The 13,621-nt window shown below is 44.0% G+C and overlaps 1 protein-coding gene across 1 annotated transcript in view; it reads left to right on the plus strand.

Moving 5' to 3' along the window:
* The window catches only part of LOC311149680 (protein kinase C zeta type-like), a gene marked incomplete at its 3' end in the record, with an annotated part of 143,083 nt that overhangs the window by 109,007 nt on the left and 20,455 nt on the right, over positions 1–13,621 (plus strand). The window contains exon 15 of the mRNA XM_084186883.1: positions 5,530–5,609. Coding sequence (XP_084043009.1) covers positions 5,530–5,609 — 80 coding nt within the window. The remainder of the gene's footprint in view (positions 1–5,529; positions 5,610–13,621) is intronic.

Here is a 13,621-nt window from a genome sequence, read left to right on the forward strand (position 1 = left end):
CCAACCGTGAAGCACGGGGGTGGCAGCATCATGCTGTGGGGGTGCTTTGCTGCAGGAGGGACTGGTGCACTTCATAAAATAGATGTGGATATATTGAAGCAACATCTCAAGACATCAGTCAGGAAGTTAAAGCTTGGTTGCAAATGGGTCTTCCAAATGGACAATGACCCCAAGCATACTTCCAAGGTTGTGGCAAAATGGCTTAAGGATAAGGTATTGGAGTGGCCATCACAAAGCCCTGACCTCAATCCTATAGAACATTTGTAGGGCAGAACTGAAAAAGCGTGTGCGAGCAAGGATGCCTACAAACCTGACTCAGTTACACCAGCTCTGTCAGGAGGAATGGGCCAAAATTCACCCAACTTATTGTGGGAAGCTTGTGGAAGGCTACCCGCAACGTTTGACCCAAGTTAAACAATTTAAAGGCAATGCTACCAAATACTTATTGAGTGAATGTAAACTTCTGACCCACTGGGAATGTGATGAAAGAAATAAAAGCTTAAATAAATCATTCTCTCTACTATTATGGTCCTCTGTAGCTCAGCTTGTAGAGCACGACGCTTGTAACGCCAGGGTAGTGGGTTCGAACCCCGGGACCACCCATACACAAAAAAAATGTATGTACGCATGACTGTAAGTCGCTTTGGATAAAAGCGTCTGCTAAATGGCATATTATATTATTATTATTCTGACATTTCACATTCTTAAAATAAAGTGGTGATCCTAACTGACCTAAGACAGGGAATTTTTACTAGGATTAAATGTCAGGAATTGTGAAAAACTGAGTTTAAATGTATTTGGCTAAGGTGTATGTAAACTTCCGACTTCAACTGTATGTACAGTGGGGGGAAAAAGTATTTAGTCAGCCACCAATTGTGCAAGTTCTCCCATTTAAAAAGATGAGAGAGGCCTGAAATTTTCATCATAGGTACACGTCAATTATGACAGACAAAATGAGATTTTTTTTCTCCAGAAAATCACATTGTAGGATTTTTAATGAATTTATTTGCAAATTATGGTGGAAAATAAGTATTTGGTCAATAACAAAAGTTTCTCAATACTTTTGTTATATACACTTTATTGGCAATGACACATGTCAAACGTTTTCTGTTAGTCTTCACAAGGTTTTCACACACTGTTGCTGGTATTTTCAACATGTCCCTGACTGAGTCTGTAATACCAACATGTTTCAAGCAGACCACCATAGTCCCCGTGCCCAAGGACTCTAAGATAACCTGCCTAAATGACTACCGACCCGTAGCACTGACGTCTGTAGCCATGAAGTGCTTTGAAAGGCTGGTCATGGCTCACATCAACAGCATTATCCCAGAAACCCTAGACCCACTCCAATTTGCATACCGCCCCAACAGATCCACAGATGATGCAATCTCTATTGCACTCCACACTGCCCTTTCCCACCTGGACAAGAGGAACACCTACGTGAGAATGCTATTCATTGACTACAGCTCAGCATTCAACACCATAGTGCCCTCTAAGCTCATCACTAAGCTAAGGATCCTGGGACTAAACACCTCCCTCTGCAACTGGATCCTGGACTTCCTGACGGGCCGCCCCCAGGTGGTAAGGGTAGGTAACAACACATCTGCCACACTGATCCTTAACACGGGGGCCCCTCAGGGGTGCGTGCTCAGTCCCCTCCTGTACTCTCTGTTCACCCATGACTGCATGGCCAGGCACGACTCTAACAACATCATTAAGTTTGCCGACGACACAACAGTGGTAGGCCTGATCACCGACAACAATGAGACAGCCTATAGGGAGGAGGTCAGAGACCTGGCCGTGTGGTGCCAGGACAACCACCTCTCCCTCAACGTGACCAAGACAAAGGAGATGATTGTGGACTACAGGAAAAAAAAGAGGACTGAGCACGCCCCCATTCTCATCGACAGGGCTGTAGTGGAACAGGTTGAGAGCTTCAAGTTCCTTGGTGTCCACATCACCAACGAACTATCATGGTCCAAACACACCAAGACAGTCGTGAAGAGGGCACGACAAAGCCTATTCCCCCTCAGGAGACTGAAAAGATTTGGCATGGGTCCTCAGATCCTCAAAAAAGTATACAGCTGCACCATCGAGAGCATCCTGACTGGTTGCATCACCGCCTGGTATGGCAACTGCTTGGCCTCCGACCGCAAGGCACTACAGAGGGTAGTGCGTACGGCCCAGTACATCACTGGGGCCAAGCTTCCTGCCATCCAGGACCTCTATACCAGGTGGTGTCAGAGGAAGGCCCTCAACATTGTCAAAGACTCCAGCCACCCTAGTCATAGACTGTTCTCTCTGCTACCGCACGGCAAGCGGTACCGGAGTGCCAAGTCTAGGTCCAAAAGACTTCTCAACAGCTTCTACCCCCAAGCCATAAGACTCCTGAACAGCTAATCATGGCTACCCGGACTATTTGCATTGCCCCCCCACCCCATCCTTTTTACGCTGCTGCTACTCTGTTAATTATTTATGCATAGTCACTTTAACTCTACCCACATGTACATATTACTTCAACTATCTCAACTAGCCGGTGCCCCCGCACATTGACTCTGCACCGGTACCCCCCTGTATATATAGCCTCCCTACTGTTATTTTATTTGACTTCTGCTCTTTTTTTCTCAACACTTTTTTTGTTGTTGTTTTATTTTTACTTTTTTTTTTACAAATAAATGCACTGTTGGTTAAGGGCTGTAAGTAAGCATTTCAATGTAATGTCTGCACCTGTTGTATTCGGCGCATGTGACCAATAAAATTTGATTTGATTTGATTTGGCCCATTCCTCCATGCAGATCTCCTCTAGAGCAGTGATGTTTTGGGGCTGTCGCTGGGCAACACAGACTTTCAACTCCCTCCAAAGATTTTCTATGGGGTTGAGATCTGGAGACTGGCTAGGCCACTCCAGGACCTTGAAATGCTTCTTACGAAGCCACTCCTTCGTTGCCCGGGCGGTGTGTTTGGGATCATTGTCATGCTGAAAGACCCAGCCACGTTTCATCTTCAATGCCCTTGCTGATGGAAGGAGGTTTTCACTCAAAATCTCACGATACATGGCCCCATTCATTCTTTCCTTTACACGGATCAGTCGTCCTGGTCCCTTTGCAGAAAAACAGCCCCAAAGCATGATGTTTCCACCCCCATGCTTCACAGTAGGTATGGTGTTCTTTGGATGCAACTCAGCATTCTTTGTCCTCCAACCACGACGAGTTGAGTTTTTACCAAAAAGTTCTATTTTGGTTTCATCTGACCATATGACATTCTCCCAATCCTCTTCTGGATCATCCAAATGCACTCTAGCAAACTTCAGACAGGACATGGCTTAAGCAGGGGGACACGTCTGGCACTGCAGGATTTTAGTCCCTGGCGGCGTAGTGTGTTACTGATGGTAGGCTTTGTTACTTTGGTCCCAGCTCTCTGCAGGTCATTCACTAGGTCCCCCCGTGTGGTTCTGGGATTTTTGCTCACCGTTCTTGTGATCATTTTGACCCCAAGGGGTAAGATATTGCGTGGAGCCCCAGATCGAGGGAGATTATCAGTGGTCTTGTATGTCTTCCATTTCCTAATAATTGCTCCCACAGTTGATTTCTTCAAACCAAGCTGTTTACCTATTGCAGATTCAGTCTTCCCAGCCTGGTGCAGGTCTACAATTTTGTTTCTGGTGTCCATTGACAGCTCTTTGGTCTTGGCCATAGTGGAGTTTGGAGTGTGACTGTTTGAGGTTGTGGACAGGTGTCTTTTATACTGATAACAAGTTCAAACAGGTGCCATTAATACAGGTAACGAGTGGAGGACAGAGGAGCCTCTTAAAGAAGAAGTTACAGGTCTGTGAGAGCCAGAAATCTTGCTTGTTTGTAGGTGACCAAATACTTATTTTCCACCATAATTTACAAATACATTTATTAAAAATCCTACAATGTGATTTTCTGGATTTTTTTTCTCAATTTGTCTGTCATAGTTGACGTGTACCTATGATGAAAATTACAGGCCTCTCTCATCTTTTTAAGTGGGAGAACTTGCACAATTGGTGGCTGACTAAATACTTTTTTCCCCCACTGTATTATACCATAGAAATAGAATTGATTGAATGGGATGTCCGTTCTAGTAATTCTATTCGTATGTGCTATACTGTACCACAACCCCGTCTCTCTCCACCATGCCCACCCATGGAAGCCTTGGCATGGGCATTGGAACGGACATCTACCAGCCTTTTGGTCCTCCTCATGCCCCAACAGGGCAAGCAGCATGTCTCCTTGATGCCTCCTCGCTAGCGGAAACAAGCCCCTCTCTCTGTAGGAGAGGGCTAGCGTAATGCCAAAAGCCTGACCTGTGCCAACCTCACCCTGGGAAACCCTGGCACACATGCCAGACCACAGAACCATAGACATGTAAACAGAGTATGGGGTTGGCATGGTGGTATCCAAAGATCCATAACAATTAGGTTGTAACCAAATGAGAATGTCATGGAACGTTTTGTACCAACTGTCAGTCTGTCCGCTTGTCTGTCTTCCTGCCTTTTCCTTCTGTCTGCCTGCCTTTCCGTCTATACTATGCTACACTCTGCCATACTATACTGCTCCCCAACCCTTCCTTCTGGCGACCACTAGACACATGTCACCATCAGTGTTCCTAACCCTGGCCCTAGGCCAAGCTCCTTAACCCTAAACCCCATCACAGAGGTTGCATCCCAAATGGCACCATATTCCCTACATTGTGCGCTACTTTTGAACAGAGCCCTAGCCATTTGAGATGCAGCCAGTGACTGATCCCGTTAACATTCCATTAGGACTCAGTGTAAACAAACAGAACAGAGCTGGCCGGCCGGCTGGGGGCATTTAGGAAGAAGAGGATAAACAACACTACTCTTCCTGCTGTAATCTGTTCATCAGAGAGCCAGGGAAGTTAAACGGCTTTGCGTCTACTCTTAGACATGCAATGTTTGTTGATGAGTAATCAGAAATATCTATCTGTTTTGTTGTGTTGCTGGGAGAGTGGGGATTTGAGGTCAATCAAGGATTGACTTGACCCGACAGAGTGCGTTCCAATAATCTCTCCTTTCTCCCGAAGTACGCACTTGTTCACTTGCCTTTATGGATTTAACAGGAAATGACTGGTTTAAGAAACTTAATCTAGCCCATGCCTACACCAATCCAATGCTCTTAATGTGGGGAGGAGTGAACATGTGCACACCTCAGGAGGAAGGAGAGATTATGTGAGTCCAACTAACCAACACAAGATGAAGCGCTACACAATACTACCAAACTGTTTCCCACTGCGAAAAACCGAACGTGCTGTACTACAGAACATGACTGACGCAGTCACAGAACAGAGCCCCCTCATCCCTCCTCTTCTCCTCCTCCTCTTCTCTCATCCCCCCTTCCGCCCACTGGTTCGTACGCAACAGGCGCAGGGACCCACAGGCTGGCCGGATGGTGAATCACCAATTGTTTGCCTCCCTCCCGCCCTCCACATGATTGTCTTTCCCTCTCTCTTTCTCACTCATTCTTTTTCTCTGTCTTCTCCACACAGTTATTCTCGAAAAGCCCATTCGCATCCCAAGGTCTCTGTCAGTGAAGGCTGCCAGCGTGCTGAAGGGCTTTTTAAACAAGGTGAGAGAAGAACGCTGTAGTGTAAACCCAGTGTGCCCAATCAGGTGTCTCCCTCTCTCCTTCCCTCCCCCTCTCCCTGTCTATTTGCAGTGCTCAGTGAAATCAGCGTGTGTAGGAACGTAGCCAAGTCCACATTAGGACAGCAACATGACAGCCACTCGGTGAAGGCCTTACCCATTTGGCTGAGAGACAGCGAGTTTATGTGCGCGCCTATGTGTGTGTGCGTTCACATGTTTGTTTGTTTGTTATACTATGGAGTTTCACATCCACTACAGTTACTGTGTATTTGTTTCTACACGTGTGTGAGTGTTTCATCCCTGATATGCATGGTTTAGTAAAACAGTATATTTTTGTGTGAATGGCCTTGGAGCTCTTCACATGCATTAAGCCTCTGCTAGTTAGGGTGCTAATAATAAAATAATTGTACTGATGAAAAGGTTAGCTGGGGGCATTGGTTTGTCCAAACATACAGTCGCTAGTGAAAGTCTACACACCCCTTGCACAGTCTTCACATTTTTCTGCCATACAATTCAATCTAAAAAGGGATCAAATTAGATTTTTTTTCCTGCCGATCTACACAACCTACTCCACATTTTCAAAGTGAAAGAAAAATGATAGAAAATTGTCCAAATGACTAAGAAATACAAAATGAGGATGGATTGATTGCATATGTCTTCACACCCCAGAGTTAATACTTGGTGTAAGCACCTTTGGCAGCCATTACAGTTGTGAATAATTTTGAATAAGATTCTACCAACCTTCAACAACTCTCAGGGCAACCTACAGGTAACTAACAAAATAATGGAAACACTTAAGTAAACGAGGGATACAAAGTATATTGAAAGCAGGTGCTTCCACACAGTTGTGGTTCCTTAGTTAATTAAGCAATTAACATCCCATCATGCTTAGGGTCATGTATAAAAATGCTGGGCAGGCCATTATTTTAGCTACCAGGCTACGCCCCCATAGGATGATAATGCCCCATCCATACAGCACGAGTGGTCACTGAATGGTTTGACGAGCATGAAAACGCCATAGCCATCTCAGTCACCAGATCTCAACCCAATTGAACACTTATAGGAAATTCTGGCGCAGTGCAAACAAAACCTTCCATACATGTTTGCCCATGTTAGAAGTGGTCAGAAAGTACTCAAACATGACCCATTTTGCATACCCCACCCTACCATGAGACATCCATGCACACCCGCATGTGTGTATGTCTGTGGTATGTGTGTACACACGTGTGCTTGTGAGAGAGAGAAAGAAAGAAGGAGAATGCTGTAGCATGCCTCACTCTCCATTTAAAACCTACCCTAAGCAGAAACCGTGGATAGACGGCAGCATTCGCGCAAATCTAAAAGCGCGAACCACCTTTTCCAACAGTCTTGAAGGAGTTCCTACATATGCTGAGCACTTGTTGGCTGCTTTTCCTTCACTCTGCGGTCCAACTCATCCCACACCATCTCAATTGGGTTGAGGTCGGGTGATTGCGGAGGCCAGGTCATCTGATGCAGCACTCCATCACTCTCCTTCTTGGTCAAATAGCCCTTACATAGCCTGGAGGTGTGTTGGGTCATTGTCCTGTTGAAAAACAAATGATAGTCCCATTAAGCGCAAACCAGATTGGATGGCGTGTTGCTGCAGAATGCTGTGGTAGCCATGCTGGTTAAGTGTGCCTTGAATTCTAAATAAATCACAGACAGTGTCACCAGCAAAGCACCCCCACACCATCACACCTCCTCCTCCATGCTTCACGGTGGGAACAACACATGCGGAGATCATCCATTCACCAAATTTGGACTCATCAGACCAAAGGACAGATTTCCACCGGTCTAATGTCCATTGCTCGTGTTTCTTGGCCCAAGCAAGTCTCTTCATCTTATTGGTGTCCTTTAGTAGTGATTTCTTTGCAGCAATTCAACCATGAAGGCCTGATTCACGCAGTCTCCTCTGAACAGTTGATGTTGAGATGTGTCTGTTACTTGAACACTGTGAAGCATTTATTTGGGCTGCAAACTGAGGTGCAGTTAACTCTAATGAACTTATCCTCTGCAGAAGAGGTAACTCTGGGTCTTTCTTTCCTGTGGCGGTCCTCATGAGAGCCAGTTTCGTCATAGCGCTTGATGGTTTTTGCGACTGCACTTGAAGAAACTCTCAAAGTTTTTTAAATGTTCCGGATTAACTGACCTTCATGACTTAAAGTAATGATGGACTGTTGTTTCTCTTTGCTTATTTGAGCTGTTCTTGCCATAATATGGACTTGGTCTTTTACCAAATAGGGCTATCTGCTGTATACCCCCCTACCTTGTCACAACACAACTGATTGGCTCAAACACATTAAGAAGGAAAGAAATTCCACAAATTAACTTTTGAGAAGGCACACCTGTTAATTGTAATGCATTCCAGGTGACTACCTCATGAAGCTGGTTGAGAGAATGCCAAGAGTGTGCAAAGCTGTCATCAAGGCAAAGGGTGGCTACTTTGAAGAATCTCAAATATAAAATATATTTTGATTTGTTTAACACTTTTTTTGGTGTTATTTCATAGTTATGATGTCTTCACTATTATTCACAATGTAGAAAACAGTAAAAATAAAGATGTTGTCCGGACAATCTATATACCAAACATTATTAAGATCTAATTATTTGAACATGTATTCACACGACTTGATTCATGAAATGAGTAAAAAACTGTAACTCTATGTGTCCAAAGACTAAATGTAGTACGTTACAGAAATGTCTGTAGTTCACAAACGACAATTAGTTTAATCATATATTTGGCATATTTGGGCTAAGAACAGATCAAATAACAATACTATATGCTTTTAAACAATTTAATTCTGAAATGTATTTCAAAATACATATGCTAAAGTCATTTTAATGATTTTTAAAATTTTCTCAAAATCCCAACTATGATTGTCATTATCCAGCATACTTTCAGTGTCAATCTTAAAACTTCAAGGTTTGGGTCAGGTTGGTGGCAGCTTCATGCTATGCGTATGATTGTCATCAGCAGGGACTGGGGAGTTTGTCAGGATGAAAATAAATATGAAAGGTGTAAAGCCCAGGTAAAATGTTAAAGGAAAACCCACCTCAGTCTTCTGAAAACCTAACCCTGGGATAGATGATTACACAAATGTGTGTGCTAAAGACACACCAGTGGTCTAGTCTCATGGTTATGCTGGGCATACACTAAACACGACTTCTAAAATCTTAACATCTTGGACCTGCTCACTTTTCCTGATTTCCGTGTCCCAAATCTTTCATTCCGTCCATCCTCAAACCCAGGATGTTGGTCTTCACATTACACAATGATTCCCTAGTTGATCCTGCCCTGCGTTTCTCGATTGTCGTAGGAAAAAAATGCAAACAGCATGGTTTTGTGGCACAGTCAATGCCACGCAGGGCTACGGGCCAGAAGGCTGAGGGTTCGCCGGCCACCATGGACGAGCTCATTCTCCCTGCCTGTTTCATTACACTACGATCAGAGCTGGCTGCAGACAATGATCAGCTAGGGGGACATCTCATTTTCAACATGTTGATGCTATATTTATAATTATGCAACAGACTTCTAGTGCTTCGTCATGGTTTGCGTTTTCAACACCACAATCAAATAGAGTATGTAAATCTCGACAAACAGAAAATACATCCCTCCCTACTCAGTATTGAAGGCTTGGCTTGTCAATCTCCGAATGTCATTCAACATTTTGGTGTTTTGTAACAGATGTCTCTTTCCATTCATCAATTGGCCGCTGCAAAGTTTGGATGCTGCAATAATATTATAGTGGAGTGGATGAACGTGTGCAGGTAGCCTACAGGAGACTTTTGAAGTAGCCAAATTACATTACAACATTATGACTGGTTGTGTTTATGCCACACATAAAAGGTAATACTCGTCCGTTGCTTAATTAATCCAACAACAGAAGTTAACAAACAAGTGCTTCCCTAAAAGTTTAAACATCTTATCTTTTTAGAAAGTGAATAGCTGATAGAGACATAATAGTAGTCAATTTTTGTCTCCTCAAATCCAGAAGGCCGTGGCTCAGCCTCAGAATGTCATAGAGATTAAGCAAAGATATCAGGAGCACAGGCATGGCACCAATCAGATTGAGCAAAACCCCCAAAAATATGCATTATTATAACTAACATACTCCTCAGCACCACAACCCCCCAATTACCCCGTCTCAGGGAAGCTCATCTGCGTGCTCGTCGTCCTCACCAGGGTCTTGACCTGACTGTAGTTCCGCGTCATAACCGACGTCAGTTGACAAATGCTCACCTTCGATGGCCACTGGCACGCTGAAGAAGTGCTCTTCACGGATTCATCCCGGTTTCAACTGTACCGGGCAGATGGCAGACAGCGTGTCGTGCCATTCATCCACTGCCATCTCCTCATGTTTCAGCATGATAATGATCTGTACACAACTCCTGGAAGCTGAAAATGTCCCAGTTCTTCCATGGCCTGCATACTCACCAGACATGTCACCCATTGAGCATGTTTGGGATGCTCTGGATCGACGTGTACGACAGCATATTCCAGTTCACGCCAATATCCAGCAACTTCTCACAGCCATTGAAGAGGAGTGGGACAACATTTCACAGGCCACAATCAACAGCCTGACCAACTCTATGTGAAGGAGATGTGTCGCGCTGCATGAGGCAAATGGTGGTCACACCAGATACTGACTGGTTTTCTGATCCACGCCCCTACCTTTTATTTTTGTTATCTGTGACCAACAGATGCATATCTGTATTCCCAGTCATGTGAAATCCATAGATTAGGGCTTAATTAATTAATTTCAATTGACTTATTTCCTTATATGAACTGTAACTCAGTAAAATCTTTGAAATTGTTGCATATTGGGTTTATATTTCTGTTCAGTGTACTTTCAGCACCATGCTTGATTAAGCCGCTGCTGCTGCTACAAAGCTGTTTATGGTCCGCTGCTTGCCTTATGATATGACTCCTGCACTCTCTCTCCTCATGAATTGTAGTTCATATGTAACTTTTGCATTATTCAGGTGGGGTAACTTTCTTCTTGGGACATTACTGTTGGATCATTTTGCATCACTGCTCCGAGATTATTATAATTTTTGTATTCATAATTAATATGGGGGGCTTTTTATGTGTGGTATGATTGCTAGTTAACCCAAATGATCGGAATCGGACCGGAAAGGAGGCAGAACGCGCGTTAAGCTTTCTTGAATACACTATATTGGACGACTTGGGAAAATGATGATCGGCAACAGACAGCGCATCAGAATCAAAAATACAGCCAGACTGGCCTGTTACTGTACCTTTCTAGACCTTATAATCTGTCGAGAGCAGAACCACTACTGATATGAATGGAATGAAACATTCAAATAACAGGGCTTTTGTGCCATTATTCAAATTACAATTTTACTGCAGTTTACAGCCTAGAGTAGAATTGTTCTCAATTGTACTCACTTTATTACTCACAATTATTCATTGCATTGTCGTGTTGGAGGCTAGTCTATGTAGGATAATTTGTTATCATCCCTAAACAAGATCAATAAGGGCGGTTTTTGAGCTGCGTGTCTCATGTCTTCGCTGTTCTTTCATGCGCAGACGCACCTGGCCTCTCTGCTGCCTATCGGCTATTCCTCTATGTTCTTGTGGATTTACAATGCACTTCAATTCAGACCCCTTCCCTTTTTCCACATTTTGTTACGTTACAGCCTTATTTAAAAATTGTTTAAATAAAAAAATGACCTCATCAATCTATACACAATACCCCATGATGACAAAGCGAAACCAGGATTTTAGAAATGTTTGCAAATTTATTAAATATTAAAGAACAGAAATACCTTATTTACATAAGTATTCAGACCCTTTGCTATGAGACTCGAAATTGAGCTCAGGTGCATCCTGTTTCCATTGATCATCCTTGAGATGTTTCTACAACTTGATTGGAGTCCGCCTGTGGTAAATTCAATTGATTGGGCATGATTTGGAAAGGCACACACCTGTCTATATAAGATCCCACAGTTGACAGTGCATGTCAGAGCAAAAACCAAGCCATGAGGTCGAAGGAATTGTCCGTAGAGCTCCGAAACAGGATTGTGTCGAGGCACAGATCTGGGGAAGGGTACCAAAAAATTTCTGCAGCATTGAAGGTCCCCAAGAACATAGTGGCCTCCATCCTTCTTAAATGTAAGAAGTTTGGAACCACCAAGACTCTTCCTAGAGCTGGCCGCCCGGCCAAACTGAGCAATCGGGGGAGAAGGGCCTTGGTCAGGGAGGTGACCTAGAACCCGATGGTCACTCTGACAGAGCTCCATAGTTCCTCTGTGGAGATGGGAGAACCTTCCAGAAGGACAACCATCTCTACAGCACTCCACCAATCAGGACATTATGGTAGAGTGGCCAGACTGAAGCCACTCCTCAGTAAAAGGCACATGACAGCCCGCTTGGAGTTTGCCAAAAGGCCCCTAAAGGATGAGAAAAAAGATGCTCTGGTCTGATGAAACCAAGATTGAACTCTTTGGCCTGAATGCCAAGCATCACGTCTGGAGGAAACCTGGCACCATCCCTACGGTGAAGCATGGTGGTGGCAGCATCATGCTGTGGGGATGTTTTTCAGTAGCAGGGACTGGGAGACTAATCAGGATCGAGGGAAAGATGAACGGAGCAAAGTACAGAGAGATCCTTGATGAAAACCTGCTCCAGAGTGCTCAGGACCTCAGACTGGGGGCAAAGGTTCACCTTCCAACAGGACAACGACCCTAAGAACACAACCAAGACAACGCAAGAGTGGCTTCAGGACAAGTCTCTGAATGTTCTTGAGTGGCCCAGCCAGAGCCCGGACTTGAACCCGATCTAACATCTTTGGAGAGACCTGAAAATAGCTGTGCAACGACGCTCCCCATCCAACCTGACAGTGCTTGAGAGCATCTGCAGAGAAGAATGGGAGAAACTCCCCAAATACAGGTTTGCCAAGCTTGTAGCGTCATACCCAAGAAGACTAGAGGCTGTAATCGCTACCAAAGGTGCTTCAACAAAGTACTGAGTCAAGGGTCTGAATACTTATGTAAATGTGATATTTCCGGGGGGGGTGGGGTTTCTTCTAAAAACCTGTTTTTGCTTTGTCATTATGGGGTATTGTGTGTAGATTGATGAGGAAAAAAAAACAATATAATCAATTTTAGAATAAGGCTGTAACGTACCAAAATGTGGAACAAGTCAAGGGGTCTGAATACTTTCCGAATGCACTGTATATTGAAAATTGGTGCAGATTTGAATGATTTTATATGTGGTATGATTGCTAGTTAACCTATTGCATATCTGGACAAACCACTATTGTGACTACGGATAGAGGGCAGGATAGACAGTTGACTGGTAGACTATATTGACCTGTGGTATAGTAAGCATGCAGAAAAGCGTAGTGCATAGGAAAATACCAAAACACCTTGATAGGGGAGGAGCATGCAAGCAGATAAGGACATTTGGCATGGAAGAAATTATAAAGTAAAACTTGAAAAATTGGGAATGTAAACCAGTGAAAAAACACACTACCCTCCCCTGTGCTTAATAATTAGTTAGACAACCCTCCCCTATTTTGGACCCCCCCCCCCCCCATCACATTTAATCCCTTTTTAGATTTAATTTTAAGGCAGCAAATTGTGAAGACTGTGCAAGGGGTATGTAGACTTTCACTAGCCACTATACCTAGAGGGGTGGAATAGACAGGGGGGTTAGCTAATTGGCAACAAATTTAGCAATGCAGCGATCACTCTACTCTCCTAGGAACTCCAAGGTGGCCTACATCTGCTGTAAAGGAAACACTGGCCCCATATGACAAAAAAACTTATCCTCTGGATTACATTTCCACAGAATAATACAAAATAGTAGTAGATCAAACAACAGAGGTCAGTAAAGGTGCATCAAAGCTGGGACCGAGAGACTGAAAAACAGCTTCTAACTCAAGGCCATCAGACTGTTAAATAGCCATCACTAGATGGCTATCACCCGGCTACTCAACCCTGCACCTT

Source organism: Coregonus lavaretus, assembly GCF_964263955.1.
Source record: "Coregonus lavaretus genome assembly, chromosome: 22".
Taxonomy (NCBI): domain Eukaryota; kingdom Metazoa; phylum Chordata; class Actinopteri; order Salmoniformes; family Salmonidae; genus Coregonus; species Coregonus lavaretus.